Below are 19318 nucleotides of genomic sequence, written 5' to 3' on the forward strand. Positions count from 1 at the left end.
GTCAGCATGCCTGGCTAGTACTGAATTCCTGGTCTTCCTTCTCTCAAATTTCCTCCTCTTGAAATCTTCTATATCACACTAAATGGCTACTTTGTCCTTCCAGTTGCTCAGATCAAAATCCTTGGCATCATCCTCGACTCTCATCCTCTGTCACATTCCCCTTCCAACAAGTGAGCAAGAAATCTGACCACCTATCATACCCCCAGCATTACACTACCTTGGTTCAGGCTACCACAACCTCTCTTCCTCCCCTTGAAATCTCTTCTTCACAAAGCACCCTGACTGATCCTGGCAAAACAAAAATCAGATCTGATCACTTCTTTCTTTAAAGCCTCCATGGCTTTCCTTCTCAATAGCCCTACAATACCCTTTATAACTCCACATGATCTTTTCACCCTCCAACACACCTTCTTACTTATCTGACCACTTCTTATTATTCCCCCTTCATTTATGCTACTATAGCCGCAGGACTGTTTTGTGATTCCTAGCAAAAAGGCACTGCCTCAGGACCATTGCACTTGCCGTTTTCTATGCCTAGGAAGCTCCTCCTCCAAATAAATGGTTCTCTCATCTTTTACAAGTCTGCTGACAGTAAAGTCTTCCGTGATCACCACCCTCTAACACACCCTGTTCATTTATAGGTGAATACCTATGGATGCACCACTATTCACCTTTCCCGCTTTGTGTATCTCCAAAGAATGCAACATTATACAATTTTAAATAAATATATGTCTATCTCTATGTAGATATCCATACATAGAGAGCTTTTATTTAATATCTGCCACCTTCAAATAGTATTTAATCTCCTCAAAGACAGAGTTTTGCAATAAAATACAACTGTTTTATTCACTGTTGAATCTTAAATGCTTAGAACAATGCCTGGCAATTGAGAGACACACAAATATCTGCTAAATAATAATATAAAAACTTACGATATGCCAATCTCATGGTAAGGGCTGGGATAGCTGCACTACAGCACAGGATGTCTAGACTTAGTTTCAAAAATTCTTCTAAATGAAAAAAGTTGTGGGAAAAACACAATTGTGTAACCATTAGAGGCAGCTGGAATAGCTGAAACTACTATTTTATTTACCAGCATTATTAAATCAAAGAAATAAATAGGGTTCATGGATTATTTAAGTTACACTGAAGAACAGTATGTGTGAAAATTAAGGGAAACCTGACATGGAGTGCAGAAGCCTGCAGGAGGCACTCGCCCACCACACCTCCTCAACTGCAGACCCCCTATGAAGAGCTACCTTACATCTCATACCATCTTAGCTACTTTAATACCCAGGAGGAGGGAGGAGTTTCTGCCTCACCCTGGCAACAGCCCAGCCAATGACAGTGTCACAATTCAGCCAAAGAGAAGCCACCATACACGGACTCCCAGTTTCCTTCAATGGATTTTTTTGCTTAAAATAGTCCACACAACTCTCCCTTACTTCTATAAAAGAGCATTCTTCTCCTTTGACCTTGGAACTTGCCTGCAGTTTTGCCATAGCTTGCTTGTCCTGAATGGCAAGTCTCTGCTAGTCTCAAATAAACCCATTTTTGTTGGTGAAATAACTGACAGTTTTCTTCACTCATACTTTTCTCCTCTTTTCTCTTGGTGCCCCTGATTCCATTGCCTCCTGTTTTCTGGCTCCAGTACTCTATTCCATCCATGATAGTTCCTCAGCACCACACCTTCAATCACTTCTCTGCTCCAGCAGGCTTCTCATCTCTTTACACATTCCCATCTTCTTGATCCCTTGAAACTCTCACACTCCAGTTTTTTCTTCTTCCCTTCACCAACAATTCACCAAAAAAACCCGTTTATTTTCATGGCTTCTACTTCCCAACCATCACTAGTCAAAGAAATGGTTCTTAACCAGAGTACATATCAAAATCTCCTGGAATTTTTTCATGCCCAAGTTCCAAGCTCTGAAATTCTGATTTGATGGGTTTACATTGTTAGGGACGGACTCTAAACCTAAGTATGTTGGTGAAAACAGCTCCCTAAGAGAGTCTAATGCACACCCTAGATGCAGAACAATTATCTCAAATACCTGCCATATCTTTTTCTGGTCATACTAATGATAATATTCAAAGTCATACTAATGAAAATACAACGAAGGAGTATAATTAAATCAACCCTCTGCACCTGACACACACCAAAACCAAAAAGGCTCCTGGCCACCAAATCCATCTGTGTTCTCTTATTCCTACCCTTTCCAAGCTTTACATATCTGATACTGCCAGCTTTAAGCACACATGTCTCTTACCTTCCGGTAACTTTTTGGTCTTTTGTCTCCTCTCCCTGCCTGCCAACTTATCGGAATGCCACTGAGATCAGTGCCACTCAATGTGACCCAAGTGCCAGCGGCATCACTATCCATTGGAAACTTGTCAGAAATGAAAATCCTCAGGCCCCACCCCAGACGTCAGAAACTCTAGGGGTGGGGCCCAGAAATCTGCATTCTTGTGATTTCTGTGCACGCTGATGTTGGAGAATCACTGTGCTAAGCCACCTGTTTTAGATATACAGAAGGAAGCTACAAATACAGGGCCAGAACTCAGAGTAGGTGATGTCAGTTCGTCCACATTTTGAAGTTATTTGTCACTGAAATTATATTGCTCTTAGGAAACAGGAATGACAACAACAGCTACCATTTTCAGGGCAAGTAGTACGCGCTAGACATTGTAAGCAGCTGTTAATACACCTGATCTCACTAATCAGGAAAATATTATCATTTTTACAGATGAGGAAATTTACCCAGAGAAAGAAGTTTAACATTTTGCCTCCAAATTACACGCCCCTGACCACCACAGTACTGTCTCCTGCACAGAGTGGGAAAGAAAGAATCTTGCACAGAAGCCTAAGACTCAGCTGAAGTGGCTGAGGTTGGTCAAAGAATTAAGAGGGAAGACCAGAACTATGGGGAGGAAGTCTAGGTGAGGGAAGTTTTCAGAAAGAGGCCTTAATCAAGGTGGTTTGGAAAATTTTTTCAGTGAGTGAGTGTAAAGATCACTGAGGATCAAGAACTTTTTTCTGAAAAAGAGATTTATGGACTCTAGTCATCCCGAGTCCCAAGTTTTACGCATAAAAGCCAGGTACCAACCTGCAGTGTTTGGGAGGAACAATAGTTGATGTTATTAAAAAGTAAGTGACATGGAGAAAAAGTGCTTTTACATTCAGATTCAGAGGGGATAAACTAAGTGAGGGGAGAGAAAAACAGAAGTTACTAATAGCCAGGATAGGTTCTCAGCTTTCCAGGCACAGGAAACCTGGACTAACCAAGTAGCCAATCCCAACTCATTTTAAAACTAGAGTATCAATTCTTTTCATTTAAAAATTGAATGATCATTTGCTCATGATACTCTTCTATGGGTAAACCCATTCAAGAGATGAAAGAAAGCTAGGTGTGGAGGTGATGAGCTTCAGTAAGCAGCGAAAGAAAGATAATTCCCATTTAGAGCCAGAGGTGACAGTAAGGCCAATGATACTGGTAGAGCTGAGAGATGTCAAGGAATATCAGAGACAGGTTGGCAGAAATGGGCCAAGCCTATTGCGGGCCCTATCATGGGAAGAGACCTATCAGCCAAAAACTCAAGCCCCCTTAAGAGCCACATAATATAACTGATTAGTCCATTTGGTCTAATAGGTTACAGTTTCTTTCTATTAGCCTTCAGAGGATACCATCTGGCCAGCCTGAATCATTCATAAATTCTGAAATTCCAACAGCACCCTATTTGTGTCTTTCTACAAATGATTAATCTGTTTTACACTGACTTTTCACTAGTTTCAGCATCAGAAATTGACCTGTTCTAAAATTTGGCCTTTTTCTGACACCTATTTTGCCTGTGTCTATCTGCAAAGCTTTTGCCTCTCTTTTAGAGGGGCAAACTACAGAGACTAGTACATGGGAATAGATTCCCATACTCATTTCTTACCCACATTCCAAACAATGTCGCTCAAATATTAAATACAATTTCAGCATTCTAAATTTTGTCTATGATCCCATGAACTTTACACAGTATGAATTATCTAAAAGCATGTATTAACATCCAACTGGAAGTGCAGATATTAGGCAATTAGTACATAGCCAGCAGCCCTAGGGACTGGGGTAACACAGAAGACTGACGTTCTCGTAGCCTGACAGAAATAAGATCAGTCCTATCAGCTTAACAGAAAAAGGGTGATTAATCCATTCTGGGGGAGTTGGCAAATTTTTCCAGTCAGTGAACTGGGCCAAGCCTGAAAGGATGAAGAAGAGTTCATTAGGCAGTGGAAAAAGCACCCCTAACACCTCCCTCCCCAAATTTGGTAATGCTAGTGGCATTTAACCTAAAAAAAGAAAAACAGGAAAAGAGTAAAATGTCAATAACAAAAAGAAATCCTGTTCACTCCATACTTGTGTATGTGTATGTGTTTATGTGGATTGTGCCTTTAAACACACTTCTGATCTGAAAGTAAATATTTATAAAACAGGATTCACAATCAAGGGAAAGGGGTGGAGGAGGAAGAAGTTTTATTGTATTAAGTTAAACAAATGAGTAAAAATATCAACAGCTATGCTTGGGATGGCAGATACTCCTCTTCATAAAAATTCTAAATTTGAAAATGAAAGCCTTGTAAACGTGTCCAAAATTACAATATTTGCCTGAGTGTTTTATATTTCCATTATCATTTTTAAAGTTTCTAAAGTGAGTCGTCCCCAGAACTTGGCAGCACCTCTGTGGGTAAAATTGTAGTATTTCCAGAATCTCTCACCTGTCTTTCGTGCATCTGCATGTCAGTAGGTGTTTCCAAGGGGTGGAGAGAATTATTAGTCCATCTATATCAATATCAATAGGCAATTACAAGGGCGTGCAAGGGTTTGTCTGGACCTGGACAGGAGAGGTTGGGTGGAGCTCTCTTCTGCTGCAGCAGGGTCAAGAGAGAGACGGGGATGACTGCTTGTAAGAAATAAAAGGGTTTCTTAACTTTATTTCTGCTTTTGACTGACTTCGGTTTTAGTGGTACACACACACACATACACACAAACACAGTAAACCAGTCTTGACTGAAACAATCAATAGCAGCCTAATCAACTTTCACCTACCCTGCCTGCTGAGCACACCTTCACATCCTTCAAAGTGTGGCTTTATTTAGACGATGACTATCACTAAGACATTAATTTAGCGTTAAGTTTTGACGCTCCACCTCCTTCACCCATTCGCTCAATTATTTCCTCTTAAATTCCATTAGTTTCGCTTTTCTCCTGAAGGGACACTTAGAAAATACGCCAACAACACAATTAGAAAACCAATGGCTGCAGCCAGAGTCTGAACACACACTGATTTCCAATCATATCCCTCTCGAGGCTGTTCCTACCACCGATCAAAATCAGCGGACCAAGAAGGAAAAGGCTGAGGCAGGAAAGTCCCCTTCCTTCCACTCCCCCGATGCCTTGCCTTCCCCCGCGGGTTCCCCGGGGCCGCACCGCGACTTCGTACGCATCCCCCGTCCACCCACCCGCCTCCGCTGCTACCCGCCACTGCCCAGAGGACAGTCACAGCCTTTGTTAAAATGTCCACGAGCACAACGTACCAGAAGACGGACACATTCCCGGGGGCGGGATGGGGGAAAAAACGTCCCGCAAATGCCACGCCCTCCTTGGAACCAGCCCGGGACGACAGCCCACCTCTCCCAACCCCTCTCCCCCGCGACCGCGAACGCTCTTGCTGACTTCGCACTCTGAGGCGGCAGCGCAGGGCGAAGGGATGGGCCGGGAACGCCGCTCAGGGGCACCAAACGGGGTGTGCTGAACTTGAAGCTGGGACACCCTCCAGCCCCACTGGCGCGCCTCCCGGCCCTGCCCAGCCTGACTGTGGACTTCCAACCTCTGCAACCCTTTCCTTCAGTTTTTCTGTCACACATACGTCCCTTCCTGCACTCCCGCCACCGAGCACTCCGCTCCCCACGCGGCCGAGCCGGACACCCTCGAGCCGCGCGGCTCAACCCGCGGCCGCACGTCTGGCGGGCTTCTCCCCGAGGGACGGAAGGCTCCCCCGTTAGTCACCGCACACACTCCGATCCCTTCTGGGGTGCTCGGCCCGAACCCCAACCCCCAGCTACAAGCCCCGGGACGCCGCCTCACTCACCGCGTGCCCCGCGCCGCTACTCGGCGCTCCGCGAACCGCCAGCCGCGCCTGCGCGATCCCGCCGACGCCGAGCCTCTTCGGAGCCTGAAGCGAAGGGCGGCTGGGAAGGGCGGTGGGGAAAGGCATGGGTGGGGCCCGGAGAGGGGGCAGGGCCAGGCGGGATGGGAAAACCGAGGGGCGGGGCCTCCGCCGCCTCCGTCTGGAAGGCACAGCGCTCTGGACACCGGGCCGGAGCGTTCCACTCTTGAGGCGGCAGCGCAGGGCGAAGGGATGGTCTGTTTACAACCCTGGCAGAGAAGTCGGGGAGCCCCTCACACTCTCTCGAGACCCCGGGTTTGCGCGGGGCCAACAAGCCTTGCAGGGAGCCACCCTGGATTCTCAACAGCCGGCCATTCACCCTTCTGCATGCCTATCTCCCCATTCAGTACTCTCTCGCCCTCTTCCACCGCCCACCATCCCACGCTCCAGAGGTGAGGGACATGGAGATTTCCTACCCACGAGCACAACGTACCAGAAGACGGACCACCTGTGTAGGGCACCTTGCTTCACATGCCTGTTTGCTGTGTGCAAGCCCAGAACGTGGTTCGTGACTACCCAACTATTAACCACTGTTAAAGCTCAGCCCCTCCCCTGAGAACACTATTGCTGTTTCTGAACTTTTGGCGACAACAGGCTGCTTTTCTTCTTAAAAGGGCCTTGAACAAACCTACCTGAATATTTTGGGACGAAGACAGGTGGTCAAATAAGACCCATCTTCGACCCTACTTTTTAGGTGGCCGCCTTAGAATTTTAGCCTTCTCTAAAGCCCCTCCGAAAAAACAGAAAGAGTATTAGTTCTGTGGTGGTTTGTGGACTTTGCCCTAGTGGTTTCAGGTTTTCTGGCCTTTAGCATTTTAAGAAGCCTGACTTGACTATTATTCCAAGCTGCATGCATGCTTAGTGTTAAATTCTCTGCTTTCCTGTGTAGAATCTGGTCAGCTGTAGTATCTCACGTGCCTTCAGAACAGCTATTAAAATAAACACACAAAAAACACACCTGACAGAATCCTAAGTGAACTGGCCTGTGGGCCTGAAGTACTTTTACTCCAAATTACTTTTCCTTTCTTCTTTTTACCTTAATGATGATGGAAATGAGAAACATTTGGCTTACTAAGAATAAAAGACTTGCCACAGGGCCACACCAATAGTATTTCCCAGCAAACATCTTGACTGAGACCAAGCATTTTTTGGGAGATTCTGGGGATTGCCCTTAGAGATCTAAAAATTCTTCCCGTTAACCTCTGTGATGCTTCCATTTGTATATTTTGCAAACTGGACTTCTTGAACTCATTTCTATTTTGGATTTGTCAGACAAGCATAGGGGGACTGTAGTGAGGACATACCACAAGAGGGTACGCATATCGGTGTTAAAAAAAAAAAACTACACAAAATTCAACCGAGCAAATTTGCAGATCTAGTTGGCTTTGTTAAGCAAATTGTGAATCAGGCAGCAGCCCATCTAGCAAGGTTTTTATAGGAAGGAAAGTTGGACAAGAAGTTATTACCTGAGGAAAGGGGGTTTTGGCAAAGTAACCCTCCCTTAGAGGGAAGAGAAGGAGGTCTTATGCAGATTCCCTCATCTTTTTTAGAGGACAGGGATGGACAGGGCTCATGTGACAGATTACCTCATTGCTGCTTACCAGAAAACTCCTGACTGACTGTGAGGACTACATTTGTGCAGGAGGTTGAAACTGCAATTAGGCATTAAGCCCTAGTTTGGTGGCCTTGGCATAGCATAAATGACTTGCTCTTGGCCCTGTGGCTTTCTTTTTAATATGAGTAAATGTAGACACATACTCTGTAGCATGAATAAATCTGTAAGACCCTGGAAGTAGGATCTTGTCCTGTTCATTTCACTAGAATGTTTCACATACAGAAGATGCTAAAACTATAAACAAAACCTAAAAACAAAAAGCATACAAAAACTACTCTGTTAATAAAGGTCATGTTTGCATCCTTAATACATGTGTATATATGTTTGTTAACTGTCCTTTGATTACTGGGTTTATTATGTCTGACTTGGTCAGAATATTTTGATTGAAGGGACTAAAAGTAAAATGAAGTAGTTTAAACAAAAAGGGAAAGTTACTGGGTCACCCCAGTGTCTTGCCAATGGGTTTCAGCCCCGGGAAAGTTCGCTATGGATTCAATGTGACCAAAGAAATTGACAGTAAAACGTTCTTTGGGGTGAAAGGGTTTATTACCTGGCTTAATCTCCCGGCGGTAGGTCGAGCACTAGCGTCTCTGCCTCCGCACAGAGCACTGGGCCGAGCTCTCTATATAGTGCAGTAATAGCTTATTGACTACAGGTGTGGAAGTGGTAGCCTAGCAACAGGACAGTTACCTCATCAGGTGGTTTAAGTTCAGTGAGGATCCTGGCCCTAGGAACCCTAGCTTCCTAGCTTCCCCACAGGAGCCTTGTTCTGAACCCCATTAGGCTCTCTAGCCAGGCTCTCTAGCCAGCCTCTCTTGGACAGGGCCATTCTTTCAGAACCTCTGAAAGTCGTTGTGAAGGCTTAGAACTGTGGCCTCTGACAAATTGTGAGTGCACAATTTCTTGTTACCAGACAGAATGTGCCTCTTCCCTCAGTTGCAATTTTTAGAACACTGGATAAAGAGCATGACTGGATAAGATTGAGTACCGTAACCATTCTTGGAGAGAAAGTGCATGTGTGATATAAGAATGATACCCTCTGCCCCATGGAAACACTAAGTTGGAGAAAAAGAAGAGGAGAAACTTTCTAAATATAAATGAAGGGTAGGGGGAGATGCTATTTTCAGAAGAGAAAAGTGCTGGACAGACAAAAAAATGTTCACCATGGAACAACTGTATGTAAGGAATACAGCCTTGGGATTATCTTCTCTCATTCTTCTTCTTATTCAAGGATTCTTAATAATGTCTCACTATTTTTCTGTAGCTGCCATAAAAGAAAATGACCACAAGCTTGGTGGCTTAATACAAATTTATTTTGGCACTAGAGGTCAGGAGTCTGAAAAGCCTTACAATGGGCTAAAATCAAGGCACCGGCAGAGTTGCGTCCCACTTTGGGGGCACTAAGGGAGGATCCTTTTTCTTGACTTTTCCACATTGTAGAGACATATTCCTTGGTTGGTTCATGGCCCCTTTCCATAGTCAAAGCCAGCAATGACATTACTCTAACACAATGACAATTCTTCCTACCTCTTCCACATTTAAGGACAGTTATGATTATATAGGGCTCTTCCAAATAATCCAAAATGGTCTCCTTATTTTAAGGTCATCTAATTAGCAATCTTCATTGCATTTGTAACTTCAATTTCCCTTTGCCATGTAACATATTATTTCCACAGGTTCTGGGTATTAGCACATGGACATTTTTCAGGGGCCATTACCTATCCCATAGTAGTTATTTTCATAAAAACAGCAGAGCCTAAGTCATTGATTCCCAAACCTGGACACTTGTAAAAAAATACTGATGATATCTGGATGTCACCCCCATGTATTATGACTTAATTGGCCTGGAGTCCATTGGCCCTCTAAACACACATACACACACACACACATGATTAGATCAGGATGGTCTCTCAATTAGTTTCCCTGTCTTTTACTTTCTCTCAAATCCAATCCACCCTTCTCAATCCCGCCAGATATCTTTATTATAAAGGCAAATATGATCAAGCCAGCGTGCTCCTCTAAAACATTTCATGACTCCCACCCACTTTAACATAAAATACTCCTTAAGCAGTATCAAATTTTCTACTTACCTGGCTCTAGTGTACCTTTGCAAACTTATCTCCCTACCCAATCATATACATCCTAAACTACTCTCTCTAATTGCCTTATAATTCCATGCAGCTAGGACTTTTCTATTGGCTCTGTATACCAACACCTTATTAAAGGTACAACTCAAGACACCTACTATGTAAAGTCTTCCTAGTGCCACTTTATGCAAAACAAATTAGCTATTGCTACTTCTCCTGCTATCCTAGTACCTGCACCCTCCTAAATGGAAAGATGCACCATGTTCATGGATTGGAAAACTCAATAATGTTAAGATATATTTCTAACAGTTTTGATTTTAGAGTCAACAACTCCCAATCATAATCCCAGCAGACCTTAAAAAATAGTCAAGCTCGGGTAAGATTCCTCAAGGGAGGAACAACCTAAGACAGGCACAGTCGCAGGGGGGCCATCAGGTGAGAAATTGAGGGTCAACAGAGGTGAGGCTTAGAACCTCACCCCCCGTTTTGAGAGAAATCTTCTGCATCCGTGGATGTTTTGTTGCCCTGGTCTAGCCTGGATTAATACTTAGTCTATAGGCACAGACCTGATCATCTACACTTCCCTTCTTACAGCACTAACTTATGCTTTCTATCTTTATCTTGCATCTACCTACCACTTCGGCATTTTATTTTAAAAAAAAATAAGAAAGAAATGTAGGATTCACATATAAATCAAGTATAAAACTCAAATGAATAATATCTGACTTGATTGTTTATAGTTCATGATGCGTGATCAAAACAGAAAGTTTCTGTGATATGACTGCCCTTGTACTGTTCACCATGTAAGAACTTATTCACTATGTAAGAACTTACTCACCATGTAAGAACTTGTTCATTATGCTTCAGAAGATTGGAGACTGTTGAGAGTTAGGCTTGGGGTTGATTAGTGATTGTGTATTGAGTCCCCTATACAGAATTTTATTGTTGTAAACAACCATTTGATCAATAAATATGAGAGGTGCCCTCTCAAAAATAAAAAAAATAAAAAAATAATAGTCAGGCTGATTTAAAAATACATCAAACTGCTTTAAACATACATATAAGAAGATAAAGGAACTGGGTATTCATATGCAAAGAAATGAAACTTGATTCCTACCTCGCACTATAAACAAAAATTAATTTGAGATAGAACACAGACCTAAAGGTAAAAAGTAAAACTATAAAATTTGTATGTGAAAACATTGAATACCTTTGTGACTTAGGGGTGTGCAAACATTTCTAACACAGAACAAAGAAAGCAATAACCATAAATGAAAATAATGATAAACTAGACTTCATAAAAACTTAACACTTTGTTCATCAAGAGATATTATTAAGAAAAGTAATGAACTATCTTCAGGCTGGGGGAAAATTTTGCAATACATATCTCAGAAAATGCTGGTGTCAATATGCATAAACAATTCTGGAAATTCAACAAAAAGAAAAAAACAATTTAAAAATGAACAAAAAAGTTGAGTAGAACCCACACAAAGGAAGGGATATGAATGCCCAATGAGTACATGACAATGCATCCAACATCATTAGTTATCAGGGAAATGCAAAATAAAACCACAATTAGGTAACAAATCACACTCACCAGTTTGGCCAAAATTGAAAAGATTAACACCGCCAAATGTTAGTGAAGATATGGAGCCACTGGGACATTCATACATTATTGGTGGGAGTGAAACACCACATAACTACTTTGGAGAGAGACTTAGCAGTTTCTCATAAAACATGACGTATGCCTACTGTATATAACCCAACATGTCCCCTCAAACAAATAGATACAAAAAGGACTAGTACAAGACGGTTCACAGAAGCCTCAAATTGGAAGCAAAGGTGTCTGGCAGTAAGGCAATGGATAAACACACTGAGGTATCTTAACACAATAAGATATTAGTCCGTAGTAAAAAGGAATAAACTACTGAAACAAGTAACCGTGTGGATGAAATTGAAAAAATATGCTGAGTGAAGAAAGCCTTACATGAAAAGAGTATGTATGGTTGCATTTACATGAATTACTAAAGCAGGCAAAAGTCACCTGTGGTGGGAAAAAAAGGGAATGGTATTTTCCTGTGGAATGTCAGGAGACTGGGAAGCGGTAAGTGGGCAGGAGATAACCTTAAGGTGACATTAACATTCTGTATTCTGGCTGCAGATTTGTGCCTCTGTGGAAACTCACGGAATGGCATACTTAACACATCGGCATTACAGAAATTTTACTTCAGAAGAAAAAATATATAACCAAAGATTAAACTCTAATTAATTCTAATATATTTTAGAATACACTGATGTATACAATTTATTTTCAAGTGTGTTAAAAATAATTTGGATTGATGCAAGGATAGAGAAATGGATAGATGGATAGACAAATGTGATAAGGCAAGTGGGGCTAAATGTAATTTGTACAAGTCAGGTGGTGAGTTTTCACTGTACAGTTCTTCCCACTTTTCTGCATGTTTGAAAAATCTATAGTAAAATGTTGGGAAAATACTCAGTAAAATGTGGCATACTTAGGAGATGTTAAATAAATTAACTTTTGTTTTTGTTATCCATATTTACAAAGTCTCATCAGAATACTGGGAATTTCTTTTGGCTGCAGGATACCAAAGTTGGTTATATAATAAGTATCGCTGCCAAGATAAATTTACTTAAATCTTCAGATTATCCAGGGAACCACCATTCAGATTTCTTAAAAGGTCTCAAAGTGAATTTAAAATTCCAGTATATAGCTGAAGAATTCAACCTGTGCATATATCTCTGTAAAAATATAGTCCCAGTATATGCTCTGGATTTCTATCATGATGAATAGAGTATGGCTTTACATTTCTAATGTCCATAGCTTGTTTCGATAACTTTCATTATATCACAGAGTAATTCAAAAGCATAGTCGATCATCTTCCTGAATTCAGTAAAAAGGATATATAAAAAACATATCACTTTCAGTGAATGTTTCATATATCTCACTGATATGAAAGCTATATTTTAAATAGTCCTTCATCATATCCAAGAAATGTGAGGTGATTTTTCATTCACTATGACTGGGCAGAATCTCTTGGGATATACTTGGCAGTACAGATAAAATGCTTACAGAGAAACTGAAAATTAATAGAGAATACTGTTTTTGTATCTAGCATGTGCTTGCAATAACCCAAATATGACTTCAAAACTAGGAATTTGATTTCAATGCAAAATAATGAAATTTTATGGTTAGATATCTCGGCATTTTTTAAATGCCAACTTTATTGTTATACTGGAGAATGCACAAATGAGTATTAATTGCCTCTAAAAACAAATCGACTTTAAAACATAGATATTTTTAAATTCTTTACTATAATTTTTAGTTTGTTATTTAAAATGAACAACTCAAGAATTTCATAAAATGTATTCAAGTAAAGATAAAAACTTTAAATTATGAAAATTTAAGTTATGAAGGGCATGAAAAATAGGAAAAACTCTAAGGAAATATATCTACGGTATGTATATAATGGGATCTCTCTTTGCAGCCATTCAGGTGCACCACTTCCATCTTCCTTAAAAACTGTTGTTCAGCTACAAGGAGCAGAATTAGCTGGCAGCCTCCAGCTATATCACCTTCAGGATGTACCTCAACTTTTCAGGGGGTAGGTGATACCTGCTTCCAGGGTGGCCCCACCAAGTGACTGAGCATTTGACCATGAGGGGGAATGGGGGGCACCAGCACCTGGCCATTTCTGCCCAATGCAGGAGTCCTCTAAGGAGCGATCTTTGCTCTGGAGCTCCCTCTTGGGTTGCCTGAGACTTTATCAGGTCCACAGTTTGGTTTGAGGTTTTCTCTGACCTGCTTCCTCTCCACTTTCCTTTCAAAAGTGTCAAATCAGCATCTCAGGTCAAAGTTTTCTCTGCACCATCCTGCCTCCTCCCGCATTTAACTTTCACAGATGTTACCTCTCCACCCTTCCACCAAACTTCTTGTAATCCTGATGATCTCAGAGTCTGCTTCCTGGAGAACTCAAATAGGTACACTCTCTAAGCTCTACCCTCACGGAAGTTGCGTAATCTTTTTGCTGGCTAAACACTTCTCAATTGTTGGGGAAGAACAATCAGCATTAATACAGTACTGTTAATGCTGTTATAGAAGCTCAAATAATTACCATACATATAAATTGTATTTCTGCATAGTCTCTTATTCCCAAGGTTAGTTATTTAACACATGAATAGACAGAATGGTTACAACACAAACCCTGGGCCTGAGCGTGAAAGAGCATGATCTGTGCTGAGAGAGTTGATGAACTAGGCTGTGGTCACCGGGCTTTGCCTTAGGGTACCAACATTTCTTTACAGGCTGAAAAACTGTAAATGATAACTCTTAAAAAGAGCTCCTTTTCAATGAGCTAATGCCACCAGTATTTTTTTTAAGTTCTTAGTTTATTGATTCTCTCATGAAAAAGCTGCACAGTCACCACAGATAGAGTCACTGAAGAATCTTTCCTCCTTCCGTTGTCCCATCTCTAGCTCACATTTTACTGGGACCAACATGGGCCTCTGCAGTTCCCTGACTGTCTTCGTTCTGTTCTTGCATTCCTTTCACTGTTTCTCCTCAAAGAGGCCATGTTCCGCAAGTCTGCGTTTTGGTTCATTTTTCTCTGTGAAATCCAAGGAATCATAAATCATGTGGAATCCTGTTGCCTTGCTACCACCAAAATGGATTCTGAAATCAAATACAAAGTTGGCATCTGGTGTGGTCTTGTACATTTTGGCTAGTTTTTTCCAAATTTCTCTTAGGTACTGTTGCCTTCCCAGGGTGAATACCATTAATGACCATTTGTTTCCACAGAAGTAGTGGGTTGGTCATGAACTTCCTGGTCCAGATAGTTACTATGCCGTTCATGATGGCTGTGGATCTTCAAGCAGCCAGGGAGGAAAAAGCTAATGTCTCCAATTCTGATGCTCATTCTTTCCTGCCAGTATCTCTAACCTCCTCCCTAACAAATGAATAAGTAAATCACAGCTAGTGTTGGTTGAACATCTGTATACCAGACATAGTGTGTTCATTATGTATGTTATTCCATGTAATCGTCACTTCTACCCATGAGTTTGGTTCTGCTTGGCAAATAGCAAATCTAAGACTAGAAAAGGTTAAGCACTGTACCAAGGTCACAGCTGGTAAGGGTCAGCACCTAGAACCCAGTGAGCATCTGGTCTTTGTTCAGTCATCTCTGACACATTAAGTCATCTCTTAATACACACTTGGTGAAGCTGGGACTAGAACCCAGGTCTTCTGACACCTCACTTTGTGCTCTTTCCTATAAACCATAAGCATCCCTTCTTAATGCTAAAAGTTATGGTTCTCAATCCAAGATTTTTGAGTGAATCCTGAATTCCTTTAGTCAAACAAACAACCAGCTTTCAGAAAAACAGAGACAACATTTAGTAATTTTCTATTTGTTCTCTATTTGCTCTGAATGTTCGCTGGCCATTTTTTCTGCAGCTCTAATATACCTTTCGTTTCATCACAATCTCAGCTGATTTTCCCTAAATCTATTATCAATGGGAGAAGAGGGCCAAGTCCCCTTCAGTCTCTGGGATGAAGCCCAACAACGCCCCACCTTAATAAATACTACTGGACGATACTTGTGTCCTTCCTATGGAGTCTTCCCTTTCGATCAAACAGCTATAGACACTGGAGTGTTTTTTCCCAATCTGATCCAAAACGTAGGAGACATTTTGTCTCCCAATAATCATAAATTTCCAATATAGGGCATTTAAGAAAAGCCCAATACCTAATTACTTAAACATTGAGATGATTCTATCAGAAGCAACCTGGGATTTCTGTACCCTCTTCACTTCAGCCCTTTATTGTTTAACCAGAAGTAGTTACTACGTTATCATGATCCCAAATAAAAAATAAACTCTGTTTATTTTGTCAGGAGGTACTGATTCATTTCCCTCATTTCTGGTGGGTAGGCCCCTCTAGGTGACGCAGGGCAATACATTAGATGAGGTCTCAGGATAATTCTAACACAATCTACTTCAATATGCCTCTGTAAAGTAAGATAACAACAGAGATGCAAACAGCATTAAAATATTTAACGGAAGTTGCAGAGGGAATCCTCTGTACCAGCTACAGAAGGCAATTTCAGCTTGAAAGGGCCTTGGCCCTTATTAAGTAAGATGAATGGTGTGTACAGACAGAAAAGCAGAGCCAGGGTGGTACTAGGTGCCATGGGCCACAGGCAGATTATCTTACTGTTTTAGACTTAATCTTTTTAAAAGGTGTGAAGAAAAGACTGAGTGGGGTGATACTTATATGTCATAGGAGCTTTGAATCTTCACAGGATTGGGGTCTTACATGTGTCTTTTAAAGGTAGCAATTTAAGAAAAATAAACCAACCTATAGGAGAATCCCTTATCAGAAGCAACTAGGATTGGAATTGGTTTGTTAATTGGCAAAATTGACTAAAGTGGGGAATTGAAAAAAATATTTTAGCATGAAACTACACATACATTTAGTTATCAGTCTTTTGACATAAAGCTTAGGACTCTTCTTTGAGATCCAAACAGTCATTCTTGAATAAGCCACATATATAGTAGCAGTAATAGTATTAATAACAATAGTTGAGCACTTACTATGTGTCAGGCATTTTTAATCCTCCCAGTATCTCTTTCAAGTAGCAATTGTTACCATCCCCATTTTACACATGAGGTTAAGAAACTTGCCTAAGATGACAGTCAATAAATGGTAGAGATATGATTAAAATACATGTTGTCTGGCTCCCAAGTTTACACTCTTAACCAGCAGAGCGTTAAGATTAACGTTGAGATGATTCTATCAGCGTTAATTTCCATTTCTCGGTGTCCTTAGAGAAGGACTTTTAGGAAACTAAAGACAATTGTGAAGCAATCTAAGTAAAGAATGCTTCCAGATTTTTTGAGTTTTGTCAAAACTATGAGTCATCTCCCCCATACATACTTTAATAACAATTTTATTAGCTACTCAATTGCATTAAATCCTTTCAGAGCGTTTTCATGAAAACAAGTTTTCCAGTTTATATTTCATCAGTTTATGAAATACTAAGTCAAATTATGCAATTCAAAAGTATAACATTTGGGACCAAATTATGGATATTCCTGATTATTGGAATAAATCGGTTTGGGAGGGAACATTACTGTTCTTTGACAACCCAACTTGAGCGATCACAAATGGATCACAAATACGCATGTGCAGCTTTTGCGTCATTACGTCCCGCCCTGCAGTTGCTCCCTCAGAGCGCTGTCACCGAATGACAGTGCCTCATCATTTGCTGACAGTGCGGCCGCCACCATGGAGTCGCCCTCGCTGCGGGTGGCAGTGGTGTGCTCAAGTAACCAGAACCGCAGCATGGAGGCACACTACAGCCTCAGCAAACGAGGTTTTAACGTCCGTTCCTTTGGCACAGGAAGCTGCATGATGTTTTGTGGGCCAGCAACCAAAAAGTCAAACATTTATGATTTCAAAACCACATATGAGAAGATGTACAACAATCTCCATAAAAAAGATCGAGATTTCTATACGCAAAATGGCATCTTACATATGCTGGACAGAAACAGAAGAATCAAGCCCAGGCCAGAAAGGTTCCAGGACTGCAGAGATCAGTTTGACCTGATCTTTACCTGTGAAGAGAAAGTATATGACCGAGTTGTGGAAGAAATGTATTCTAGAGAGCAAGAGACCTGCCAGCCAGTGCACGTGATCAACATAGACATCCAGGACAACACAGAAGATGCCACCCTGGGGGCATTCCTCATCTGCGAGATGTGCCGGTGCTTCCAGTACACAGACGATATGGAGAATGACATGGATTTGCTGCTGCAGGACTTCGAGAGGAGGAAAGGCCGGTCCTTCCTCCACACCGTCTGCTTCTACTGAAGGTCTGACCCGCCTGGTACCCCGCAGCCCTGCCGGCTACCCTTCCAAAGCCAACGTCTTGAGTTTCCTTCTGTTTTTACTTCTCTGTTCCTAACTATTTACTCTTACTTTCAGGTATTCTGCCGGTGGATGAAAGCAGTAACCAATCAACTGTACGAGTGAAATGAGAAGATACACGTAGCTGCCGGATCAAGGACCATCAACTTTTTCCTACCCCACTTTTACTTTTCGTGTTATGTTATTTATGAAGTTTTTCTTCTTTGACCAATAAAAAAATGAATTAAATAAGTTCATAATGCATCTTTCCCTGATGGTTGGTGTCTCTCATTGTCGCTCCCTTCCCCTTCTCCCCTAGATGGTTAGAATATACAAATGCCTGAATAAAGTAACAGGCTGTATCTTAACTGGGAAAGAACCTGCAATTGTCCGATAAATAGAAGCTGCTGAAAAAGAAAGTAGGTAAGTTTTAGTGCCCTAGAGTGTTCAGTGTGCTGTGACATCAGTTAAATGCTTTCCATTTATGTTTATGTTTAGTTGAAATGGGGATCATCAGTGCACAACTCTTTCAGGAGGAAGTCAGTTAAGAATATTTCTGCCTTATTTAAATTCATCCGTGTTTTACCACAATATCACAAATGGTACAGTAATTGCTTTTCAGGCTTTTGGCTAAGATTGAGTGCAGTCCAAGTGATGCTGCATAACAAATACCTTCATATGATTCCATAGGAATGTGTTGGATTTTCTGTCTTTACTAAAAGTCTACCATGTCATAGACTCACAGACACTGAGAAAGGACTGGTGGTTACCAAGGGGGAAGGAGAGGGGGATAAAAGGGCACAAACATTCTCAATCATAATTTAGGTTGGTCACAGGGATAGTAGCACAGCATGGAGAATACAGCCAATGGTTCTGTAATATCTTCCTATGTTGACAGTAGCAGAACTAGTGGGGGTAAGGATTTAATAGTATGGTACCTGTTGAACCACTGTACTGTATACTTGAAACTAATGTGAGACTGTATTAATTTGAAAAAAAGAATAAAGTCCAACTTATCAGCAAGAAAAAAAGTCTACCATGTCAGATATTTGACCTCATATATATTTATGTGTGTGTATATATACATATATATATGACTATCCTTTTATATATGAATATATACCCATAGGCTTTTTTAGCATATAGCCTTTATACATGTATATATATGAATATGGGCATACCTCTAGAGATACTGCAATATCTAGAGTACTGCAGGTTTGGTTTCAGACTACCACAATACAGTGAGGCAAATGACTTACTTCATTTTGGCTTCCAAGCACATATAAAAGTTATGTTTACACTATACCGTAGTCTAGTCAGTATGCAATAGCTTTATATCTAAAACAATGTACATACCTTAAATTTAAAAGCACTTTATTGTCAATCAATGCTAATCATCATCTGAGCTTTCAGTGAGTCATAGTCACTGATTACCATAATAATGAGAAAGTTTGAAATATTGCGAGCATTACCAAAATGTAA

The 19318-nt window shown here is 41.1% G+C and overlaps 2 protein-coding genes and 1 pseudogene across 3 annotated transcripts in view; 1 reads left to right on the forward strand and 2 right to left on the reverse strand.

The window, feature by feature from the left end:
- PRRG1 (proline rich and Gla domain 1) overlaps nt 1–6268 on the reverse strand; it is a 148711-nt gene extending 142443 nt beyond the window's left edge. Inside the window, exons 1-2 of one of the 2 annotated variants that reach the window (XM_057496002.1) lie at nt 6130–6178; nt 4757–4906 (exon numbers count right to left, since the gene is read on the reverse strand). The gene's annotated coding sequence lies outside the window, so the exon portion shown is untranslated. Of the gene's footprint in view, nt 1–4756; nt 4907–6129 lie in introns of both variants that reach the window. The other variant, XM_036908997.2, reaches the window with a different exon arrangement.
- A 7547-nt stretch (nt 6269–13815) lies between these two features.
- Nucleotides 13816–14823, reverse strand: LOC118924308 (40S ribosomal protein S24-like; annotated as a pseudogene).
- A 2324-nt stretch (nt 14824–17147) lies between these two features.
- LOC118924312 (RNA polymerase II subunit A C-terminal domain phosphatase SSU72-like) lies at nt 17148–18081 on the forward strand. The gene is made up of 2 exons (XM_036908989.2): nt 17148–17802; nt 17915–18081. The coding sequence occupies exon 1, from the start codon at nt 17216–17218 to the stop codon at nt 17798–17800; it is 585 nt and encodes a 194-aa protein (XP_036764884.2). The 5' UTR covers nt 17148–17215; the 3' UTR covers nt 17801–17802; nt 17915–18081.
- Nucleotides 18082–19318: the final 1237 nt, after the last annotated feature.

The sequence above is a fragment of the Manis pentadactyla genome, chromosome X, assembly GCF_030020395.1.
Source record: "Manis pentadactyla isolate mManPen7 chromosome X, mManPen7.hap1, whole genome shotgun sequence".
In the NCBI taxonomy this organism is placed as follows: Eukaryota; Metazoa; Chordata; class Mammalia; order Pholidota; family Manidae; genus Manis; species Manis pentadactyla.